Consider the following 25,736-nt stretch of genomic DNA (forward strand, 5'->3'; position numbering starts at 1 on the left):
TGCCATGCATATTCTTTGCTAGCTCTAGCCTTCATTATCAAGCCATTACAAACTACCTAGAATATCAACCATTAAACAAAATTGTTTCTTAAACCAGTAATACTAAAAAAAAAGATACGGCTTTAAAATATTTTGTTATACCTGGAAGATGTTCCCAAAGCTGTGACTAATGCCTGTATTAAGCCTCCAATAAATACCCACGGATTCTTCCGAGTGATCACGAAGTAGAGAAGAGGTAGGACAATGACAGCATGAATTAGCAAGCCAATGATAACTGTTACAGTGTACATGGCAAGCTGACCACCAATCACACCCATATCTTCCATCTCAACAATTTTCCCAGCAATCAAGAAGAGAATTCCAAGTGGAGCATACCTGCAAGTAAGAAATCAAAATAGCATTATAAAAAAAGTAGAGATTTGGTGCCCCACCGTCCTGTTTTGTTTATATGCAAAAATGCAGACTTTCACTGTTAGGATGCTCCTATTCAGGAGCAGCTCAAAAATTTAACTCTTCAACTCCTAACAATTCAACCTGGATTGAACCACAGCAGTGAGTGTTTTTGGTGGGGTTCAGTGCATTCAACATCTGGTGAGGGTTTCAAGATGCCTTTTGGACAGGTAGGGAATGAATTCTTGTTGGAATTCAAGTGTAATATAAAAGCTAGTTTAGCCAATCCTGTTATAATTCTGCCTGTGTGAATGAAGGCTAAACTGATATATGTGTACTATACCAAGCACCCAGTTCTATTCCAGTGCTGTTTCCCACAGGGAAAGGAAGTTTCCTTAGGGAAGGAACCCACACAGAAGTCTGATAACTTCTGAAGATTTCAAGCTGCTTCTGATCCTAAGATTTTTACCTTTTTATATTTTTCACATATTTGCAGCTTTGTAGCTTTGGCTATAGCTTCTAATATTTTTCCTACCTTTCTTCCCTACATTTAGGAACAATAAGCTAACCTTATGCATTCCTAAATATTGTTTAGTTTTATTCCAAGAGGAGTACAAGGATGTTCTCCTTTCCAACCAGAATCTGGACCAGACATATCAAAAGTGGGGCAAAAGAAATCTCTAGACTGTGTCCAGTGTGGCAGTACCCCAGGAATAATTACCTAAACAAATAATCTTTTAATTAGACAGTGTATGATAAGTATAATAATGGACTAACCATATAAAAATGGTAGAATTAATATACCACGTGCGACTTTTGACATATGGTGTACCTGAAAGGTTTCAACTATAGATTTGCTTTTACATTTACTGTAATGTTTTTGGGAAGGTCTGTCTATTTTCCAGGCATCAATTCTGGCTATGTTACATTTCATCCAATGGGATGATATATTCATCACCATGAAGAAATCTGTATGTCAAAAGTTGGCTGCACAGGTGGGATGAGCTGCTTTTGCCTATCAGGAAGCACAGCCAGAGGTGAAGAAAGAGCTGGTGCTGAGCATTAAACTTGAACATAATTCTGCTGCAGCAGTAATTTAGGTACAGCCCTACTCTTATAAATGTCCACTTGCCTTCTCACAGTAAGATACCACGGAATGGAACCTATCCACTGCATCTCAACTGCCCTTTATGTGATCAAGTCCCTGTGGAAACTTATCTGAAGCCACTGCTTTAACATTTTAAATGTGCTTGTGGAGGAGAAAAGATTTTAGTTAATGGAGCAAATATACTTATTTTTGGTTTCATATCTAGTGGCAGTATATATGTGTGCTCCTCAATAGACTCTTGTAGTTCATTTGGTTTTTACCTGTAGTAAAGAAGGCAAAAAGACATCATTTCTTTTCAAAGTTAAGCTTCTACCTGGAGAATAATGAATCTTAAATTTTGAGAAGATTTCATACCTTGAGGGAAAAGGTATTTATTTACCTACTGAACACAATAAAGAAAGCAGGAAAATTACGTGTACGTGTGAGCAGTGCAGCTACAATGCAAGGACGTACATGTAAACCCCACAACTACAGGAACCAGTTGTGTTGGGAAATTATGATAACAAGGTCTTGCTGTGTAGAAATAAGATTATGGGAGAGGTTTATCAGTTTCCTTTAATGAATTCAGATTAGTATGTAAGGAAACTTCAACAGCTTACTGCTGTGAGTGCTGTCTTTATGAAGACATAGAGTAAGTCTGATAAGGGTAGCAACTTCTGCCATGGACCCTGATTTTTCTCATGTCAAAAATGAAACCCACTGAAAGAGTTGGTATGTTTGGGCAGATTATGGTCACAGAGGGTTACAGCTCTTGGGTTTGATCAAGAAAAAAGTTCCAAGGTAGATACAATCTTATTGTCTGACTTTCTGCCAAAAAGATTCTTGCTACTCAGTGCCTGGCTGTGATGAGAAAATATTGTTAGTTGCTGAAAAAGGAATTTATCGAAGAGGCACTTACCACATGATTAGAGCTACCAATCTCATGATAGCCTCATTAAGGCAATCAAAGAAGTCTTTCAACGCCTGACCTTGCTCCCTCATGCTCCCAATCACCAGGCCAAAGCTTATTGAGAACACCACCAAGCCAAGGGCATTCACTCCATTCACAGAACCTGGAACAGGAACGATTTCCTCTTTCATTCGGGTGAGAGCTTCCATTGCTTCTGACACGTTGCTTATTATGGAAGTCACTGTGGATGTGTCATTGGGTGGAATAGCTACTTTAAACTTTCTCTTTTCATAGTTGGTTTTGAACTGTTAAAACAAAAATAAAGAAAGTTAAAAATTCAGTGAATCATATCAAACAAAGTTTAAAATCACAAATTAAATTATTATTTATCTAGGTAAAATGTATTATGATGAATATTTGGTTTTCCTGAAAACAACAAAAGTCCTATTAACTTCAAAAACTGAATCCTCAGCTTTAGCTTCTGGAAATAATTTTCTCCTAAATAGACTGAAGTCAAAGATGCAAATTTGTTGTGCTCCTATATTCTGTAAAAAAACTATTGACTCTTAATTTGCATTTTATATAAATTGCCATTTTTCCTAACAACAAAATTCTAAATGTTTATAGTCCTTTTTTGGCTAGTGAGAATATTTTCTTGTGCTCTGGACTTTCTTTATTTCTTCATCTTTTTGTATTAAAAAAAATAAGACTGAAGTTAGCTTAAATATAACATACCTCTTTTTTCGTTTGTTATGGCAAGCCATTAGTTTTCTTTGCAGAAATATCACCACATTTCTTAATTAGAGAAAGGGTTATACTTTAAATGGTTCCTTTATGGAACAGACAATTCACTTTCTAAATCTCAATACGGTCCTAAATATCTGCTTTGAAAACCAGCCTTTCACCCCGAAATGTTTTTCCAAAGAGAAATTTACAGCCTGAATATTTCTATCTGGGCTCAAAAAGCCCTGCAGCTCTGTCCTGGTTAAATTTTGTTGAACACAAAGCATACTGAATATCACTAGGATGTTCCTCATGTGTCTCAGGATGCTTAGTCCATTAAAGCAGCAGAATGTTGGTGTTGAGGTTATTCAACAACTTTGGATTTTTTTTTTCTTTTCTTATTCTTTTTTTTTTTTTTTTTTCTTTTGGAGCTGCCAGGAAAGCTCCAATTATCCTTACTGATATCTGGAGACCTGTTGAACACTTCAGAAGTACTTGAGTGAAATGAAGCAATTATGACCAAGATGGGAAACCTGAGTATCATCATCTTTCAACACTAGCCTGATTTAATGTTACTTATGCACCTGAATAGTTTTACGCACTCCTTCCACATATTTGAGGTACCCACTAAAGGCTCTAAGTCTCTCAGAATGTCAAATAAAACCTGGTAACTGGACATTTATGGAAGGTTTCTGAATAATATGTAGCAGAACCAAGATTCATGAAGGTCAGATGCTCTTGAGTTTTGAATAAAATTTGCTAAAATCTTTAAAGATTTGGGCTGTACAGAAGTCAGCTGAGAGCTGTGTGAGCAGTTGGCTGACAAGGAAAAGCCCAGTCCACTGCTTCACCCACTCACATCCAACCTGTGATAATTCTTCTTTGATCTGCTAGTGAGACAATTCTACTTTTTAAAAAGTGACAGAAATCTCACCAAGCAAAAAATGTCACCATTTCTTGCGTAAAGCCTGGGGAAGTGAATCAGCTCACCTGGCTGTTGAAGTGTGAGAGAGGGAAGAACACAGACTGGAATTGCACAACCATGGAAGAAGGGGTGGGGCTGTCTCTTTAAGTAACATAGGGGTATTAAAATGTAAATGGAAAAGTAATATAAGTACTCATTAAAGTGTTTTTTATTCTGTCTTGTCAGGAATGTCAAAATACTGCCTAACAATTTACATCAAACACTGTGGGGTTTTTGGTTTTGTTTTGGTTTTTTTTTGGGGGGGGGGGTGTTTGATTTGATTTTGTTTTTCTTTTTTCTTTTTTCTTTTCCTTTTTTCTTTTTCCTTTCTCTTTCCCTATCTTATTCTGTTTCCTTGTCTCCAGGTGTGGTAATTGTATTACATTTCTATTTTTATTGCTGTTTTTGAATAGGAAAAAAACCTTAGGTGCAAATTCATTAATGCAAATGTCTGTAACTATTTTGCATTTGCAGGCACACAGATTAGATGAAATTAGGAAAGCAAGCTGTTTAATGAGTTCTGGAACAATAAGGTCTGGAATTAAAACCTAATTTCTTATGAAATTTCCTATTAATTTCCCACTTCCCCTAGCACATCATAACTTACTTGGTTCTGAATCTCCTCCATTATGCTCAGGTTCTTTGCTCATCCCTACCTGGAAGGTCAAAAGTGTGAAACAGCTGCAGGACAGAGTTGGATGTGTGCTGCCTGCCTGTTGGAACAGGCCATGAGCTAAGTCACAAACCACTTTTCCATCAGAGGCACCAAGACCTTTACCTGTCTGAGAATTGCCCCCCTCGTGTCAGATCAGGTCGGAGTTCCCCATGTGGCTACAAAATTGTGGTGGGGGACTGAGGAGGTGTTGGGAGTTATATGGGAAAAAGTATAATCACATGAAGGTTTTACCTTCAAAAAGCTGTGTTAGAAAGAATTTTAGGTGGTAATAAGAATATGTCTTCATTTTATGGTCATTCTGCAATTCTGTTGCAGCAGGAACATGTCTTTAATTCATTACTTAAGTATCTTTTGGGGTATAATATGGATTTTAAGACTAAGCTCAGTTAAGTCCTTTTCCATTTCAGCCACAAGAGTGTCCACAGAGATGTAGGTCTTTTCTGTTTGCTCACTTATTCATCAGACTTAAGTATTCAGAAATATTACTACAGAAAATAATAGTCTTTCTGGAACACCTTCCAGAGCAGAGGAGAAACAGCTTATTCAGAGTGAGATTAAAAACGTTAATCTAACCAGCAGAAATCAGAGCAACTTTATTTCCACTGAAATATTTACTAGAGCTGCTCTTTCTTCCATTATAGCTGACTGAGCACCAGGAGATCCCTGTGGATATGCCTGCTGTGGATCTGTCTTATGCACAAAGTTGTCTATCAAAAGCCATGAGAAGTTTCGTGGTGAAGCAAAAGAAATCAAGGCAAACCAGACACAGGGAACACAAGGGATGTATCTACTGAGGAAAAAAGTGTGAGGTGTTGGTTGAGTTTTATCCTTATTATTGTTTTTTCAAATGACATGAAAGGCAGAACATAAGATTGCTTGGCCACCTCAAAACATATTTTCTGTGTGTGAAATGGTGAAAAAGCCATTGATCATAGGAAGTGACTGGATGAAGGACCACCTTCAGGATGTTAGAAATTGCTTTGAAATAGCTGAGTTAATAGCGGGGTTGATTATTACTGCTCTGCAGAGTAACTGGCAGTAAGAGTTAATTTTTTGAGCTTTTATGATATTCCTATTTTCAGCAGATCTCTATCTCAGTGGCAATCAGAGTTATCAGCTTTTAATGTACCTGAAACTGACAGTTTAATTTCACATTGTGATTCTGCTGATTCTTGTTCCTTTGCAACTTTCAGAAATAGAAGAAATTAGGCAAAATAAACTACTCATTGTAGCCTTAAAGGTCTCAGAAGAGAGAACAGAGGTCCAGACACTGATGATATGTGATGGGCTAGGCAATATTACTGAAGTCCTATAATTTTGGGAGGATATAATTTCATCAAACCTCCAGGAAGAGGTATTTTTGCCTGGTAAGATTTTAGATGCAAAATACTCATAATTTTTCCTTAAATTCATGTACTGAGAACAACTGAGGAGTAAGATAAATGTTATTTGAATGTATTAATTTGAACAGCCTTCTACGAACAATCGTATCGGCAAGTAAAATGCAAAAGTAATGAATTTCTGGACTTTTTTTACAAGACATGGTGATAATGATCAACTGGAAAATTAATTTTAATTAACTTTGCTTACTATGAAATAGACAATATAGATTTTGTATTGAATAATATGATGAATCAGTTGTTCACACTTTGATTATTATTCTGGTTTTATTAGTGATACAAGATACCCTATCATTTGACTTAGATATATTGAAGGACTTTTGGAGAAGCAATATTATAACCTGGCAGCAGCGTATCCCATTGGTTTAACTTGCAGAAAAGGTAATTGCAATAGTAGCTATTCTGAAAGTTCATTATTCACTGTCATAATTTACTCTGTCATTAGTACTGTCTGCGCTAAGTCTGCATGATGATGCAGCATTTGGTGAATAATGATTTTAAAAGTAACAAGTTTGCTTAAATGCAGCCCCCAAAAATTAAAAAAATAGAGATATTCCATCTTCTTCTTGTTTTTTTTCCTTTGCTCTCCATATGGATATGTGTGAATGCATTCTAAATTTTCTGTGTAAGAGTTGATGACACAAGTCATAATATATCTTAATTACCCCAAATTATCATGAAAAATAGACACCATATATTAGTTAGTATTCATTTCTGGATGTGTGATTAACACTTACAATTCCCATGATAATGACAAGTTCAGGAAAGAATATATAATTAAAAATATCTCCGAAGAAATGCTGTTATCAGATGCAGCTCTTTAGGCTTCAGCTGGCATCAAATTCTACCCATTCACACCAGAGTGACCCTCACCAAATTTTTAGGTTGATTCTGTTTCTCTTGATTTTGCAAGTTTGCTTGTGTTTCTTCTGCCCTTTGATAGACCTCCAGAGCACAGCGTGAAGAACAAGATACTTAAAGCAGTATCTGCTCAACAAGCAGACTGCTCACTACTGCTCAGCCCCAGGCTAGACAGCATTTTTTAATTTAGCAAAGAAAGAGAAATGAAGAGATAGATAGTGGCCAGAGCTGAAATATAAACCCAAAGATTTCTTTAGATCTCCCTAAACTGGGGTGAATGTAGGGGCACAGAGAAAAGTTTTAACAAAGTAATCTAATTTTAGGTGAGTGTGGAATGTGAACCTGTGGTCAATCTATTCAGATTCTCTTGTTACTCATAAAAATGACATAAGCCTCATGAGACCTGTGCATAGTGAATGTTGTGACAGGTCATATGAAAACACCCATCATCAGAAAACATGTTATTTAGATTAATAATCTGCGTTCAACAATCAGCCTGAGAAGTCTGAGGTACCCAATGAGTTCTTTGTCTCAGTCTTCATTGTCTGGCATATCTCCCCATAACTCTCAATCCCTGAATCTTCAGGTGGAATTTGGAGGAGCCAAGTCCCTCCCACTTTAAGCAAAGATTTGGAAGCACCTAATGAAATTGAACGGATGTATACAGAACATGAAAAAATTCATCCCAGGATCTTGAGGGAACAAAACCACTCTCCATCATATTTGAAAATTCATGTCAGTCAAGTGGAAAATGGAAATACCTGGGAAAGAAAAGGTGCAAAGAAGGAGGATGAGGAGAAATAAAAGAAAGGGGAGGCAACTTTCTGTGAGGGGAGGCTTTACAGTCTTGTAAAAGAAGAAGAAACAGAAGAAGAAACAGAAAAGGGAATCCAAAGGACCAAACAACTGAAAGAAGAACAGTAGAAAATTTAGGAAGACATTTCCTAGATAAGTTCTAAGGTTCCAGTTCCCCTCCAGGACTTTGTCTCCCAGCAGCAACCATATAAAAACATTGCCAACTCCACTTAAAATCCCTCCCACTCTGGTTATGCTCTCCATTTAATGTCACACCTTCCAGTGGCTTCCAGTACAAACTGGGAAAGAAACCTGCCTAAGAATGCTGCAGGACATGATGTGCACATCTGATCTATCCAAAGATGAAATTTAAATGTGCAGTACATATTCCAGTGATGATTTCCAGGTGTGTGAAGCTGTGGCATGGTGTTACACCATTGAGTGTGGACAGCTATGAGAAGTACTGTGTTCTGACCATCAGACACGGTGTTACACAAACAGATTTGTGCCAGATGGCTCATTCCTCTTCATAAATCTTTTGAGAAACATATGAAATAATGGATGAAAACTTTTGGAAAGAAAATTGTGGGGTCAGATGTACAAAATCATCTGGATACCTAAGAATATTACACATACTTGTACGCTAAGATCTTTTTTTAAACGAATCTGCTACAACAAAAAAACTTCTATGTAAAAATCTAGGGTTTGGTACCAAGTTCAAAAAGTAATGGTATGAAAAATTTAAAATGCTGGTACTTCAGTAAATCTTGGTACTGCTGCTGAAAGTCAGTAAAAATTTTCACTGAATATGTCTGGTTTTTCTAGATTGTTTTTCAAAACTCCCTTAGGCTTTAAAGCACATGAGAAATACAAGGTACTTAAATGTTAACATAATCTACAGGATATCTTTAATTAAGAACATAGGATTAGAACTGCTAGTTACCAAACCAAGTTTTCTGTTACAGTAGAATACTATCAAAAGAATTTTTTTAAACTGTATTGGAAAACTGCTGAAGTGTTCCTATAACTCCTAAATGAAGATGTTTTCAGGAATTCAACTTCAAGTTGTGTAGGGTTAAAAAAATCACTAATTTCCAGTTTAAATTCATTTCTTTTTGCATGTTTTTATCGTATTTACCTCTGTTCCCACTCTTTTTTTTTTGTAGTTGAATAGTTTCTCAGTAATTTTTTTGCTCTATATGTTGTGTTCTTTTGATAATTCCAACAACTCCTCTCTTCACTATGTTAATTTTGCATGAATCTATGAATGAAGAAAACTGAAAATACTCATTAACCTAAATGGTCACATTCCTCTGGCCTTAGTTCATGTCTTGGTGTTCTGTCACTTAATGTATATCCTAGAGCTGAATTGAACATTTTTGGTGTTTTTGATGATTATTTGCTATGGTAAAGAAGAAATTACTGTAACTTCTAAATGTTTATTTCACATGTGTTGAAGAGCTACTAGGAGGTAACCAAACATGCAAACATGTCCAAGAGCAGAGTCATTTGTTGATGTGACTTTGTAGTATTATGTTGTGCCAGGGTCTTATTACCTTCGTTGGCATTTTTTTGATATCTCAACACAAAGTGCTTGGACTTTCTTGTCATCTGTAAACTTAACTGTGTGCATCTTTTGGCAATGTCATTCATAAAAATATCAACTGATTTACTCCCATCCGTTCAGCAACTTCCATTGCTATCTCCACAAATTTTAAAATTCTTAAAGACCCCAGTGCAACTATTTCACTTTTGTCATCTTAAAAACACTACTGTTTCTCAGAAGTCAACCCCCCCCAAAAAAACCAAAATACAAAACTTCAACCAAAACAAACAATAACAAAACCAACAATGAAATTGGGAAAAAAAAAAAAAAAAGAAAGAGGAAATGAGCAATATTATGGAAGAAAGATGGTAAAATTTATGTTTCAGATATCTTTGTGGTTTTGGTAGTAGGTTTGTTTTGTGTGTTTTTCTTTTTTGTTTATACTTTTCCCTTTAAGGCATTTATAGCCTTCACTACAACCGAGATCAAACTAATGGCCTGTTATCTGCCTAAATAATTTCCCGAATTTTTTTGAAACTGCAGTCTGGAAGACACTGTGATTGCTCTCAAGAGCTCTAGATAATAACTTCCAAACTTGAGAGATTTATGAAAAATACTTTCTGCTACATCCATAACTTTATGCCCTAATTATTTCATTGTTTTGAGATAAAGATCATATCGTTCCTGTACTTTATTACATTACATTCTTTGAATTTATTTCTAGTTTAGATATAGACTTTTGCATTTCTATACTGCTCTTCTGCTTCTCTGTACTGAGTTCATCAACATCCTTGCTGAAGACAGAGGCATGGCATTTGGACCTGGGTCTAGTTTGCTTTTCAATCTTTAATCTAGAAATCTTTAATGCAGAAAGTAAAAACCTTTTTACTGGTTTCTGTTTATACAGCTAAAGATAATGCTACAATTTCTTTTCAATTCTTCTGCAAGATGTAAGTCAGCTGGATTTTGGAAAGTTTATACTTTATGCTCTTCTTGACCTCCACATTTTGGCTTTTTTTATTGCTACAACAGCAACTGGTAAATAATATCAGTTCAAGATTATCTGTGATGTCAATATGAAGCAATTAGATTATGGAAAGACACATTCTAGGTTTCATTGAATCACTTCATTTTTGAAAAAACAATGGGTCTATTATTTTCTCCATAGTACAGCTAACAATAAGATGGGGCTAATGATAGAGGATTTTGAAAAGCAATGTAAAAAAAACACTCCTAAGGACTTCTACTGTAGGTGGCAGGAAGATCTTACTTTGCTTTTTTTGTTTATGTCCATACATTTTTTTCTTCTGTTTCCAACCTATGCACATTTGTCATGTGGCATCCTTGAAAATCTTCCAGTCTTTGCACAGATGGTGAAAATCTCAGTATCTCCCAGTTTAACACCACACTGTTTTAGAAAAGCTGAATTCACTCTAACGAACCTTGCTGTCAAGTTATGAATTTGACATTTTGAAAAAAGTAATTTTTTGATTTGCCAAACTGTGTGGGTTTTCTTCACTTTCATAGCAAACACTGTTGTCTCAATATGATTGAAAACAAAGCATAGATTTGGTTGGTTTAGTTCAGGAAATTTTTTTTTTGACATCTGGCAGCAAATGTAAGTTATGTTTCTGCTGTAAGCAGATATTCCTAAGGCAAGTGTGGTTACATTCAATTTCTTACTTCTTCATGTTTTGTTTGGAATTAAAAAGAAAAAATTACCTGTTTAAAGCAAGCTTCCACCAGATTTGGAGGGAACATATTTCTGTGAAAGAGAAAGAAAATAACATGAGAATAATATTATAATAATGCCTTTAGTAAGGACACAGCTAATAAAAGAATTGGAGAACTAATTTTTGAGGAATCCTAAGAATAATATGTGATTACATATTCAGTGAGTAGAGCTTTGCATGTAGCATTTGCCTGGTTAGCTTTACCAGGATGAAATGTAGGATTGGATAGTTCCTGGCAATTAGAATCTCTGTACTCAGTATTGTATAACACATCGGGTTATGGAGAAGTATATTAGCTAAATTACTAAATGTACAAAGTTCTATGGGCTCACTTTTAATTTTGTACTTATGAATGCATTATGAATCCAGATTAATAAATAATTTAATAATATTTAATGTATTTCAAGTTCTCAAACAATTTTTGCATTTGTGTTGTCTTGTACTTAATGATATTTATTACTTGATTTAGTCTTGTTGTGGTTATACCCAAATCTTTCTGAAGTTTGAGTATTCTATAATAATAATAATATATACACGTGTCTGTACATTTGTTGCAGATAGGGGTTTGTTTGTTTGTTTTCCTTTGTTTTGTGCATTTCTGAGGGATTTAGAAACAGCCTAACTGAATAAATCTTGAGGAATCTGAGTGCAAACCTCTTCATGGAGGTTTCTGTAGTGCCCCTTTCTGGCAGCGGGATCCTTGGAGGCCTTTCTCCATGTCTCCGGATTCTCCAAATGGGTTAGTGGAGCACAAAATTTTGGTGGTTTTACCTGTGGAAAAGCTCCTGAGCTCAAAACCTCAGCTTCCCTACTCCCTGGAATGTATCTGTGACATATTAGCTCTGTAAAAGAGGTACTGCAGATTCTCTGAGCGAGGACAAAACAAGCTTTTGTGTCTGTGCCCTCTATCTCAAGCATTTTACTTGCCTGTTCCTGAAAGTCATTTCCCATTCATATAAATGGAATAGATTGAGTAGATGCACCCAGATTGGTGGCTACAATTCAGAATTAAAATAAATAAGTAAATAAGGATTCAGGTGAAGTGAGAAAACTATTGGAAGTTGGAAGGGGAGGAATTTAGTAATAAGGTCTGTGCTATGGAAGGAGGAAAAATACCCATGCAGATAGGTATGTGCAGATAGCAGAACAAAGGTCTCTCTTTTGAGAGAGAGAGGGGAAAAGAAAGAAGGAAAGGAAGTGGCGGAAGTGGCGGAAGGAAGGGAAAGAAAGAAAGAAAGAAAGAAAGAAAGAAAGAAAGAAAGAAAGAAAGAAAGAAAGAAAGAAAGAAAGAAAGAAAGAAAGAAAGAAAGAAAGAAAGAAAGAAAGAAAGAAAGAAAGAAAGAAAGAAAGAAAGAAAGAAAGAAAGAAAGAAAGAAAGAAAGAAAGAAAGAAAGAAAGAAAGAAAGAAAGAAAGAAAGAAAGAAAGAAAGAAAGAAAGAAAGAAAAAGAAAAAGAAAAAGTCTTCCTTTTAGTATTAAAAGCAATTTCTTCCTTGCAACAGCTAGATTTGGAAATAAATCCATATCACACAGTTGAAAGGAATTTGGCAACTTTATGCAATCACTGTTTAAAATTCTCTACTTTTGTTCTCTGTGAGTCTAACATTAAAATAGCTATTGGTACAGAAAATGTGCAATATCATAGCCATACCTGATTAAATCAAGAAAGGCATCTGCTGCTGTCACTTGCACAATTTTGCCTTCTCTGTGCATGTTTTCCTTCGTACCTTTCCCGGGGTGGATGATGACCACAATGATTATGCCAATCAGTACAGCAATGATTGTAGTGCTCATGTAGTAGACTACTGCTCGAACTCCCATCTTCCCTGAGGCTTTACTATCCAGGGCAGCAATTCCTAGTGGATTTAAGCACAACGACATTTACCTGATACAGTTGTGAATAAAGAGTATGAACTAAACATGATGAAAACAGTTCTGTGGGAAGAGTTTTGATGATCACACTTAAAACTACCCAAGGCAAGATGTCCCTCATTTGCAGCTCATACTGTGATTGTCATAATCTTAAAGTAAAGGTTATTGGTCTGATGCAGTGGGGCACTCCATATATTCTAGTGAGACAATTCATGGTTTCTGATCAATGTAGTTACCATAGTCTGAAAAATGTGCTGCACATAATTTATAATTGTAAGATAGAAAAGTGAGTACTCTTAAGTAATGTTGATAATGTTTGCAACAATTAACATGTATGAAGAGTCGTCTTTAGTCCCCAGTGGGCAACCTCAGATTATGTCTGTCCCAAGCTGTGGGAGTTTAAAACAGATTAAATGCTGTTTCAGAAAATCCTTACCATTGCATGAATAAACCTTTACAGGCTTTCATAAACTTTGCAGAACTTGCAACATTAATCCTAATTCTTGGCTCTATTTGGATCTTCCGTGAATATTAGGGTGCTCCCTAGGTCATCTTCTATAGTGTTTGTTCATCAGATTGCACTGATGAATGGCTGCAATGTGTTTTCTAATAGAAGGTGCAGCTCTGCCAGGGAAAGAGCTCTGAGTCTCTGAGAGGGAATGTCTCATGAGGGCTGTCAGAAATGGAAATGCTCTTTCTCTTTCCAGCAGATGCAGATAAGTCTCAAAGTCCCACTCCTTCTCCTTGCTATTTGCCCATTCTCCATCAGGAGGGCTGCGTCATCTGCCTCAAAGCAGTGCTTGTGCTTCTTGTTTCAATCAAGCTTTCAAAGTGTAGAATGAAAAATGGGGTTAGAAAAGGATTTTTAGCTTTATTATCTCCTCCTATGTGGAATTGCCTAGTCCATGCTTCTTAAGATTCCCTACACATTTATATGGATGCTAACTTTTAACATATAAGATATAAAAAAACCTGACCAACTTCTGCTTTGGGTGCCTGTCTCAGAGGAGAAAGCATTTAAAATAAGGCAAGAGGACCACAGGAATAATATGGAAACTTGAATCATGGCCTGGCAAAACTAGAAGTTTTAAAAATTATTGCAGATATACAATACTTCTGTCTGTCTTCTCAAGGAGGAGATAGATTCTCTTGGAGCTACAGTGAAAGCACTCTAGTCCCTGATGTGGCTGAGATCAAGGATATGTCCCAGGCTCTGATCAAATCTCCAAAGTATAAAACCAATTGCATGCTTTATACTTACCCTTTCAGTTCAGCTTTTTTCATTTTCTGCCCTTTTGGCAGAGACCATTAGAGTCAGTAAGATTTGTACCCACAAAAGGAGCTGCAAACAGACATCACTAGATTCACACACTGAATTGTTTGGTTTATGTGTGTGCCATTGTAGTGGAAGAACAAAGTGTCCAGCAAGAAACTGAGCATGGAAAGCCAACATTAGAAGCATTTGATCCTTCATTTCTCTACTCAGCTTTTCAATCTGCAAAACTGCATTATTATGTTCATCGTATGTTTACATTTACTATTTGAAATGCTGTGAGGAAAATGGTAAATACTAGCGAGTTACAAATAGCTTTTCAAGTTTTACAAACAGGAAGTCCTGTAACCCTCTTATTTGTGGATGGAAGATTGATTTTTTTTAGAGTCCTCAAGTAAAGTAAATTTGAAATAATGCAAATGCTGTTAGCCAAAAAAAGAAATAAAGTTAATAATTTTTGGAAAATTTAGATCTGCTATCAAACTGCACAGCACATATCTCAGACAGCATTTGTTACAAATGTTATTTTTAAAATATTAATATGGCACTTAAAATAAAACATAACTTACAAAGTGAAAGATTGAATGTTTACATACTAGTCCAGTCAATTTAATTTTTGTAAATACAATTGGTTTCTTTCTGTTCTTACTTTTTCTTTCTAAAGTAACAACAATGGTCTATCTATTTTTTCATTTTGGATAAGACTTTTGAAACTTGTTTCACAACCTGAACACAAACAGTTGAACTGTACAGTTTAGTAGGAATGTTTGGAAATGCAGAGATTTTGAATCAGTCAGCTCCCAGTATTCTGCCCTTTACAGATAATAGATTCAGGACCAGAGGCTGAGCACTGTCATTCTTAGAGGATTTGTAAGCACACCTGCCTGTGCTTTAACCAAGCCTGACTTTTTTTTTTGTACTTTACCCCTTATGAAGGTTGAACCTCCTACACTCCAAAAGTCAGTGGGGCACACCTTACCAGAAAAGATTGCTGTTTTGAAGGATTAGATATTTTGATCCTTATTTTTTCTTGGGCTGATTCTAGGATTGAGTGGTGAACTATGTGTGAGCAGTATGTCAGGGAGCAGGAGTGATCTCTTATCTTTGCAAGCTGCTTTCCAGCCTGGCTTCCCGGGGTGCCCTCTGGCTGGGACTACATTGCTCCTTGTTTTAGGTTGCTCAGTCTCATTCCTGCTCTTGCTGTCATATAATCTATTTCTTAGCTTGGACATAGGGAACAGCAATTCCTCTCTTCTTGAGCTGTAACTGCTTGTGGTACGTAGAGCAGAAGGCATTCAAAGCAGAGGGATGACAGGCCTAAGTATGAACAAAAACTGTATGGGGGGAAACAAGTGCTCACCTCTGAGAGCCCTTGCTGGGGACCTGCTGGGCAGTCTCCCCTCCCACTCCAATTAATGGGAACTGGGCAAACTGCAAAAGCTTCCAGCACAACAACAACAACAGTTGCCTAAAATAATATTTAAAACGCATTTTTAAAACACGGGAAAATGAGAGGGGTTGTTTCCTTTGCATTTTAAGATGTTGACAAGACTCCTTAGAACTGAATGGGGCTCTGGAAAGGTCCCCAGAGCTTTCATGTGCCACAAAGCATTGTATCCTCAGTGTGTCTTTTCACAGTCAGCCAGCAAAACCCCCATTGTCCCGCGGGAGATGTATGTGCCCCTTTCATCCTGCTCGCTGCTCTCTCCTCCTCGCTGCTGGCTCCAGCACCTCTGCCTCCTCTCTCCCTCCCCTTCCCCAGGGGGCCTGGGAAACTTTGCCGTGCCACCAGTCCCCACGCACAGGGATGCCTTGAGGTTGTCAAGGGGATCTGGAGCAGAGCCCCTGCAATTTCTCCCAGCGTGTGCACTCACACAACATGAATGGGAATGATTTTTTAAGTACTGATGGGGAGGGAGGGAGGGAGGCTGGGGAGAAGGAAGGGGAGAAAAGAAAGAAGGGGGTAGGCATAAGTCTGCAGAACTGCAAAACACCCCCAGGCTTTTTACCCCGTCTTCTTCCTTCACCTACCCCTTCCCTCCCTTGGGAAGTAACACTGTGTGTGAAATGAGGAGATGAGAAGGAGTTCTCCAGAGTGTCACAAAGTGAAGCACTATTTTGTTAACAAAGATATTAGAGAAAAAATGAAAATATTTTAGAATATAGGAAAGGCAAGGAGAAGGTAAATATATAATTAAAAGAGAAGAAAGAGAGAGAAAAGACTCAGGGAAAAGGAGTAAAAAAATCTAGTTAGGAGGACTTTAACAATTCTGAATTGTTAATCTGGTATTCTGATTGCTCATCTGACTTGATCACTGTTGTGTAAATTGGCATGAGCTATTGATTCTATGACTCATCATGAATAACTACTATATTATGAATAGTCACAATATTATGACTACTCTTATGTCAATTATATTTTATTTATGATTTTCTATTATACAGAATTCTAGAATTTACCAAATCCAGAGTTACTACATATCAAAAGCATGCTGCACATAATCTATGTGCAGCATAGATATATGCTTTTATTGGACTATAGCACACTGAAATGGGCACACTAATGCAGAGGCATGGTACTGTACTCCTGGAAGATCAAGCATAAAATACACTGAGCATGTTTTTTTTAGATAATGTTTAAGACAAATAGCTTTGAATCTGTTTGTTCAAGAACAAATTCCAAGGAATTGTTTTAAAAACTGGAATGTAGAACCTATGCTAGAAGTCCTACAGCTTCAGAATACCAGAATACTTTCTCCCTTTAATTAGCACAATAGAATCAATGGAATAAACTGATTTGTGCAGAACAGTCCAATGTCCTCAATGAGCTATTTCAGTCTGAGATTGGAGTTTATGCCTAATTTTCCCTCTTACAGTACTTGAAAGTTTCTACCTGTGTTTTCCTTTTTTTTTTTTTTAAGAAGAACTAAACATATTATATAATTAGATGCAAAATGCTTTTTTCCCACAACAGTAACTGGTCAGCAGCTGGTATGCCTGAAGCCCTGTTTCTGTGTGTAAACTCCTAGTCAGCAAAGCATCCTTGGGTTTATATTTGGCTCCAAAATTAATCACTAACTAACAAATGAGAGCCCATAAATAGTAGCTTTTAAATAGGATCTCTTTTCTTACACTCCAAAGTAAATAGCAACCCTCTGAGGAAAAGCAGTCATTATGTAGGATTGATTCTAGTATTTTGGGTGATTTTATCTTTCCTCAGGGCAAGCAAGACTGACACTGGGAGTAGAGGGTGTGCATGTGAGCATATACATTTATGCATGCCTATAATTTTAGTTTGAAAATGGTTAAAATTTCAGCCACTGCTTATCATATTAAAAGTCCCTGTTTCTGAGCATTTTTGGTGCCCTTTAAAAGCTTCTGAATAAACTAAGCAGTTTATGTTTTCTTTCTTACACTAAAATTATTGCAGTTTTAAGCGTTTCCCCCCAGTGCTTTTAGATTTTTGTTTCTTTAAAATGCATAATACCTTTTGATGCATAATGATAAGCATTTTAAATATTTTCAGTTGGGGCTGAAATGCCCATCTAGGCCAAGTAGACTTCAGGACTGACCAAAAATTAAAGTTGTTTATGGCATTGACTTCCTCACCACTGACAGGCAGGGCTTATTGGCCACCTGTCTGGGAAGCTTGCTCCAGTGTGCTGCCTCTCGCACTGAGAGGTCAGCCCCTCAGCCTCCTTTTCTCCAAACTGGACAAACCCAAAGTCCTCAGTCACTCCTCACGAGATATTGGTCACTCTTCTCAGTAGGGGAGGAATCGTGTGCTCAGGGCCCAGGTGCAGGCTCATGGCTGAGCTGTCGCTGACATGGGGTTCCCATCTGTGGGCACAGGACCCAACACCTCCAGGTCAGGATTCTGACAAGATATAGCAGCATGTTGATGAAAATGCATAAAATAATGAGGCAGTTCTGAACGAGCATGTAGAAAAAGCTGCCCATTCTGGTCCTTATACACGCTGACTTCTTGAAACAAAAAAAAGAGGATTCCTATGACCATGATGAATTCTTTCCCTATTCAGCATATTAGAATTGAATTGATGGCACTTCCTTGCCAATGGAGATTTTTATATAAATTCCCTTTAGATGTTTTGAGCTAAGTTTTTATACACAAAACATTATGAACAGAGCATCTTTTTATTCCTAATTATTTTCCTGTTTACTTTTTTATGGTCTCTTCATTAGGAAATTGCAGTTGCTTGTTAAGGACTCCTATGGTGGAGCAGCAATAATGGCAACTGTTGACTCAGGAGTGTTGCCCTAATTTTGTTTCTTTAAGGTTGTCTTTCACTCTCCTAATGAAGCAGTCTAAAATGGGCTACTCCCACCCCCTACATCCACTAAGCACTGTGTGATGAGTAAACTCTCAGTGTGAGACCATGAGAACAATCCCTTTTGTGTATGTTGATGAGGATTTGTGGAAATTAAGAACACTGTGCAAGGTCACGGTAAAATATGCTGACAGAAAATTTGTAAGGAAAACAATTAGTTAGGTAAAGGCAGTGGAGGTATTGCCCAAGTTTAATTAACATGATTAAGCAGTAGAGCTTTATTCTAATAGCAGATGAATATGTCCTCTGTGGTTCTGAGCATTCCCAGAAAACAAAAGTTAAATTTAGGCTTTGACATTTGGGCTCTTCCCAAGATCAGGTTCAAATTTTACCCTAATTCTAGATTGGAGTTTTTAATAATGGTAACAGTAAAATTATAAAATTGCAAAGAAAAAAGACATGAATATTTTCAAAGAACTATATGGATAGGTGAAGTTCAGCAATATTAAATCAATATGGCTAATGATTTCCTGAAGCCACTTAAAATATATGTCTGAAATACAGCCATTTTGAATAAACTGATAAGTTGCTCCCAAATATCAATTTAACTTATCTTTGTTTAGATATGAATTTTTAGATAATGAAATTAGATATCACATTATTTTTTTCCACTTCTGTTAAGAACAGTGGGTAAATAGAGGAAAATTAGCAGCTGTATTTGATCCAAAATTATGTGACCGTGATTAAGCCAAGCTGACTAATGAAACCCATGGCTGGGATATAGTAATGCAATTCAAAGAGCCAATTAAATGGCTAAGAGTGGCTCCTAAATGACTAGCCTTGCCCCACAGCAGTGGTCCTGCCCCATCCTTGCCCAAAAAGGATCAGCTTTGGATTTTGTAGGGTTAGTTTTTTCTGATAATTTTTCATTTTGAATTACCCCAGAACTGGGTCATGTGAACACCAGAACTTCTACAAAAGAAGCAGAAGGAAAGTGTCTGGGGCAGAAAACTAGCAAACACCTGCTTTTTTAGCTACAGTTTATTCCTTAGAAGGAGAATGTTTGTGAAACCCTGGCACAATAATGTCTGAACATCATTGAATGTTATAAATGGAAGAGATCCAAATAATCTTGAGTGGCTTTAAGTGAGTTTTACCTTTCAGTTAACCATGAATAATAAAAGACTCTCTTGTTGTGGTTCATCACTGAGTAATGCTCTTTCAGCAGAATAGCTTCACTTTATGAAACTTAATCTTTTGTGTGTGCTTGAAAGTATTTCTTGGGCCATCAAGTTTAGCCTTCTAATACAGCAGAGAAATACATTCTAGAGTATTGGTTAAAAACTTACTGAGCTTGAGGTTCAAACCAATAGCAACTTTTATCCTAACAATTTCCATGTTTGGATAGTCCACAGCCTTACTCTCTTTTTAGTTTGCTTATTTCAGTGGAAAAATAATTTGATTGGTCAATGTCCAGATGGAGACCCATGATGGCTGGTGTCCCTCAGGAGTCTGTGCTGGTATCAGCCCTGTTTGACATTTTCATCAATGACACAGTGGGATTGAGCGCAGACAACACCAAGGAGAGAGGTGTTTGACATGCCCGAGGAACAAGATGTCATCCAGAGGGACCTGGACAAGCTCAAGGAGTGGGCCCAGGTGAACATCATGAGGTTTAAACAAGCCCATGTGCAAAGTGCTGCATCTGGGTCAGGGCAGCCCTGGGTATCAGCACAGGCTGGGCATGAACAGACCCAGAGCCCTGCCCAGAAGGACTTGGAGGGTGAGAGGCTGCACATGAGCCAGCAAAAGAAGCATAACCAGCAGGTCAAGAGAGGTGCTTTTCCACCTCTACTCTGCTCTCATGAGATTCCACCTGCATGGGAGTGGAGCACTGCATCCACCTTTTGGGTCCTCAGCACAAAAGAGACATGGATCTGTTAGAGCAGGTCCAGGGGCCACAAGGGTATCAGAGGGACAGGGCACATCTTGTTTGAGGACAAGCTGAGAGAGTTGGGGCTAATCAGTCTGGAGAGCAGAAGGCTCTGGGGAGACCTTTCAGCACCTTCTAGTACATAAAGGAGGCCAGTAAGAGAGATGGGGAGAGACTTTTTAGTAAAGTATGTTATTACAGGAAGAGGGCTAATGGTTTTAAAGTGGCCAGATTGAGGTTGGACATAAAAAAGAACTTTTTTACAATGAGGGACATGAAACATTCTCGGCCAGAGAGATGGTGTCTCTCCCATCCATGCAAACTGTCAAGGTCAGGATGGAGAGGGCTCTGAGTACCCTGATCTAGCTGAAGTTGTCCCAGCTGATTGCACTGGGTTGGACTAGATGACCTTAAAGGTCCCTTCCAACAAAAACTGTTCTACATTTCTTCCTTTAAAATTCTTCTCTCTGTCAGTGAGAGTCACTGAGGGCAGGGAAGAATTTCATAAACCTCCCATTTACTCTTCTTGTTCTTGCTAAAGTATTTATAAACAATGAAGTATAGCACCTGGTAAAATGAAATATGTCAATATAAAACAGTGCTTCTACTGAGTGTTAATGATGCTTACATTACTAAATGAAAGCTCCTACAGGATTATGCTCTTCTGTTCTGAAAAGTGTAATTGGCTTGCTTCTCAGGTTTGCAGTATAACAGGATACATTTGAAGAACCAGTAGGAAAGCACATTTCCTGAAACACATCTGCCTGAGAAGGACCCTGCTGCGGGGCTGTTGAGATACTCATTTAACTCTTCGCATTATTCTGTCTTTTGCTCACAGTATTGGAATGTGACAAACAATATGCTTTTTGAAGGGAAACTAGGGAGTAATTTATCTTCTTTATGTGTGCTAAGCAGAGCAGGAGGGAGATGCAAGCAGGGATTCACAGCAAGCCATGGAGCAGTGATTAGTAACAGCTGACAGTCTCAAACCAAGACTCTCTTTCTTTGGTTACTTCATTGTAATAACAGAGTACAAAGAACTGACTGTCTTCAAGCCAAGAATCAGAGACCCAGGAACACAGAAAATAGCAGCTCAAAATTTTTTTTGGTAACAAAACACTATTGCTACCTGCACAGTGCAATTCTAAAAAGACATCCTTTTATGCCCAGGCACTTGAACTAAGCTTTCCTGGAAATGAGATTCTTATGTTGGACATAAAGCTGATTATTTTCTGTGTAAGGAGTGAAAGAAATAAGTATATTTGTTTATGAAAAGGCATAACGTAACATGGTAAATTAGTTCAGTTTAATCAGGAAACAAGTTTATTTTGGTAGCTGATAAGCCAAAGCACATTCAATTAGTTTAAATCCTAAAGTGCATGTTGTTGCAAGACTGAAATAAATATGGTAGTAGTTGTGTGACTTTTATCTTATTCCCTGAGGATGAAATACTAGTTTTCATTTATTTTGAATGTATTGCCAAAAAATACCTGCCTTAAGCATGAAATGCACGCCATCCTATGAAGTGATACAAGCGATAAAATTACCTTTGCTTTCTGGATGGTGTTGAGCACATTACTCAGTGCTCCATAAAAATCCCTAATGCAATTTCTCAAAATACATGTGCAAACTTTTAATTTGCTAAAATGCTGGTCTGAGTTTTGGCAGACTGTGTCAAGAGCTCTTCACAGACATGTATTTGTATGTGCAGCACTTATTAAACAACATTCCACAAATGTACAGTGCTTCTTTTATCTGACTGGCTCTATAGAGTGTGATGAAGCTGCAAACTATTTACTCTACTAAATCAATCCTGATGTACGTTAGTTGCTGCTGAAAAAATAGTGAGAAATTAGAGGTATCCATAAGTAGCTGGTAGTGCAGTCTAGTGTAAAAAATAATTTGCTTTTACATCTTGGGTATGTAACAAGTGCCTGAAGAGACACTTACATGAATTGCTAGAAAATTTGATACAGTTCTAGTCAGAGGGGTGCAAGATTTAAAGAATGGGAAATTAAGCTTCTCCCCTAAAAAAAGAGAGATAGACGTCTCTATTTGTGTGCAAAACTACATGGGTTTTGGGGCATGGGATTGTTCTGATCATTAACTGGTCAGAGTTCCATGCTGGAGACATCACCTTCTCACTTAAAATATGATTCAGAATTGTTGCCAAACCTGTTCTTGGCTTCTTCACTGAAACTTCCAATAATAGACTCTATTGCAATGGTAATATCTTATTTGGATGTTTGTCCACTAGGATCTCACACTAGTTAAGTTAATTTTATAGAGTTCATGCAGCAACCATTGTTTGAAAGGAAGCTTTGCCCAGTTGCATGTGACTTGATAAAGAGTTGAATCAATGGTAAGGTGTGACTAATGCATCTGGCAACATCATAGCCTTTGGTTTTCTGCTTGGATTTTTAATTTTAGCACAATTTTTAAAACATTGAGAGCACTGTTTGTTAATTCATCTATACTAAGATAATTTGGAAACAAACGGTGTGAGGTTGCCTTTAGGTGTGTATGAGAATTGGCTTTTTTGAGTAATCTGAAGTTCCACTTGTAGCTGTTCACTCACTAAAGAACTTTTCATGGTTTTTGTTGTTGCAGTAGCTACAATCTATTCTTGCAACAGTTTATTAATAATAAAAACAGCCCTGCTTTGTTGTTTTGTTCATTTTAATAAATCTTGTCAGTGATACAATGCTGATTTGTGCATCTGTGTCCGACCTAAAAGTTCTAAGCGTTCGTTTTGCTTTCATCTAGCAGTTCATTCATCTGCTGCTGTTTTACCCATTGATCTTCCATGAGCTGCTCATGGAGCTAGTGGGTTTTTTGGTCTATGTTGCACACACTCTGCTGGTGTTTACATCTCCTCATGAACCTTTTAGTTTATTACATTCCTCTCCATGTGCCCTGCATTTTGTCAGTCTGTACTGTTTTACAGCACCCTGTATGCTTCTGTGGAGCATTCTTTGCTGACTTTTCTTCTTTCACACTTCCAGTATAATTTTAACCCCCTCCAAGTTCAGTTCCTATCTGCACTGTAGCAACAAAAATTGCTTTCAGTGAAACTCCATGGTACCACTGCTATGCTGCTCCCCACAGTGATAAGAGTTAGCTCAGTTATCTCTCTATGACAGTGATCTTGGTGTAACAGCTTCGCAGTCTGCAGAGGTTTGTCCTCAAAGACATTATACCCAAGCCTGTGCTGACATTTGTACAGGACCTAATGTAGTGATGCCTCAGTTCCTCTGAGAGTTCAGGCACAAATAAGGTGCGCCACTACACAGTATCTGTTCATGTCAAAAGGAAATACACAGAGCTCTTTCATGTCTCTAGGTCATTTTTTGAACTAGAAACTACAGAGCAGTAACTAATTAGACCATACAGACTACTTTAGGATCCTTTTTTTAAAGAATCACAAGGATTTGCATTTGACAAAAGAAACAATGCGCATAAACTTGTTGATAAAAAATAATTAATCCTGTCTTGATAAAGAATGTAGAAACAATTTGAGACTTCCTTTATCATATACAATATTCTATTTAAAGAGAATGGTATCTGATACAGAAATTGTTAGAAAAAAATTTGTATAGATATGATTAAATTTCTGAACTTGTAGCCTTTTAAAATGCCACTAATCCAATAATCCATTAGTTAATATGTTAATAATAAATGAGAATATCCTAAGGCATAACATGATAGCATTTTTCCTTTTTTTCATAGGAGTAAATCAGAACCTAATTACACTCTAAATTCACCCCAAAAAAATTAATTAGTAACAATCAAATCAAGCTTAAGAAAAAAATAGCTTCTATTTGTGAATTTAAGGTCCTCTGGTAATATGCCATATGAATACTAAGGAGTCATTACTTTAGCTGCAATTAGTCTATTATGTTTTCAATTGTCATTATAATTTGGAGGGGTTTTTTCACAATTCAGTAATGATGTTAAGGCTCTTCTGAGAACTCATTAAGAAAGTGTGGAATTGGAGTTTCATGTGAACAGGCTTTTGTTTTCCTTCTTTTCTCTCTTTTGTTTCAATGACCTCTTGAACTTTGGGTCACTGATTCAGTTACAGCCTTGCAAGATCAAAGACGTACATATTTTTCTTTGTATTTCTTCATCTTACAGACTTGTAGGAGGGAATGGAAAGAAGTTAATACTTACCCTGGAATGCCTGACAGTAGCAATCAGTACTTTTTAATAATATTATTACACTCTTTTCAGGATGTTACAGTACTAAGTACAGATGAAAAAGAGGGTTTGGCATCCACAATTCAAGTGCTATACAGTTGCCATCTGGACACTATCTGCATGTTGGCAGGATTCAGAATATGAATCTCTATGACAGGTCAGAAGTATCAAGAATATATCAGCTGATTTCAAGCTAAACACGTGGAAGAGAAGAGAGGGGTTTTTTTAGGTTACCCTTATTGCTGGACTGTGGTGTTTTGCAGAACAGAAAACTAACCTTTTTTTTAACCAACAAGTAATCATCCTATATCAAATTTGAAAAGTTTATTTTCTAATGGATGATGGTCCTTTGCACAGGTTCATTGGCCATGAGACAGATGTTAACCAGGCTTAGTAAGAACACGTTCTATAACTTGGTTTTCAGAGTCTGGGGAATTAAGACATACTGAAATTGTAAAATCTGGACAAAGCTGATTTTCAGTGCAAGAATGAATTAGTGCATTAATGAAATAACCATTCTTTAGGTGAACTCTTGACCAAAACCTACTTTCTCTCTAGCTATGAAAAGAAACTATATTCACTGGAGAAGCTCTGATTTTATCTAAGTATTCAGAAATAAGTTAGAAGTGGGTGGTGCAACTTCAGAATTAAGTATTCAGCTTTGCATGTGAGAAAAGAGAAAATAGAGAGCTGTTTATGGTGAGAAGAATCAGACTCATTATGTTAGCTGCAGTGCGAATAGTGTATTTCTAGTGTTATGCTGTACTTTTGTTTTTCTTATCTACCACCAGTAAAGAGCTACTTGTACTGTTGTCTAAGGATGAAAAAATGCATTTATCTGAAAAAGAGTTGATCCTGTTTAAGTATACAATTATAACAAACCAAGGTCTCATTCTGAAAATGCGATGAATTGAGGCATATAAATAAATATTTTTGTTAAAGTACGTAGTCTGAAAACCTCTTCACAACTTGTGATACACTTGAAGCCCTTCAAGATCTTCAGTGACGTAGAGAAGATGAATATTGCTGGAAGATTAATACCAGATCTGGTAAATCAGGAACTAGAAGTCATGTTCTCCAAATAC

The 25,736-nt window shown here is 37.0% G+C and overlaps 1 protein-coding gene across 1 annotated transcript in view; it reads right to left on the minus strand.

The window, feature by feature from the left end:
• The window catches only part of SLC1A3 (solute carrier family 1 member 3), a 65,417-nt gene that overhangs the window by 7,208 nt on the left and 32,473 nt on the right, over positions 1–25,736 (minus strand). Inside the window, exons 4-7 of the mRNA XM_054652339.2 lie at positions 12,736–12,940; positions 11,075–11,117; positions 2,397–2,692; positions 142–375 (exon numbers count right to left, since the gene is read on the minus strand). Of these exons, the coding sequence (XP_054508314.1) occupies positions 142–375; positions 2,397–2,692; positions 11,075–11,117; positions 12,736–12,940 (778 nt within the window). The remainder of the gene's footprint in view (positions 1–141; positions 376–2,396; positions 2,693–11,074; positions 11,118–12,735; positions 12,941–25,736) is intronic.

This window comes from Agelaius phoeniceus, chromosome Z (genome assembly GCF_051311805.1).
Source record: "Agelaius phoeniceus isolate bAgePho1 chromosome Z, bAgePho1.hap1, whole genome shotgun sequence".
NCBI lineage: Eukaryota > Metazoa > Chordata > Aves > Passeriformes > Icteridae > Agelaius > Agelaius phoeniceus.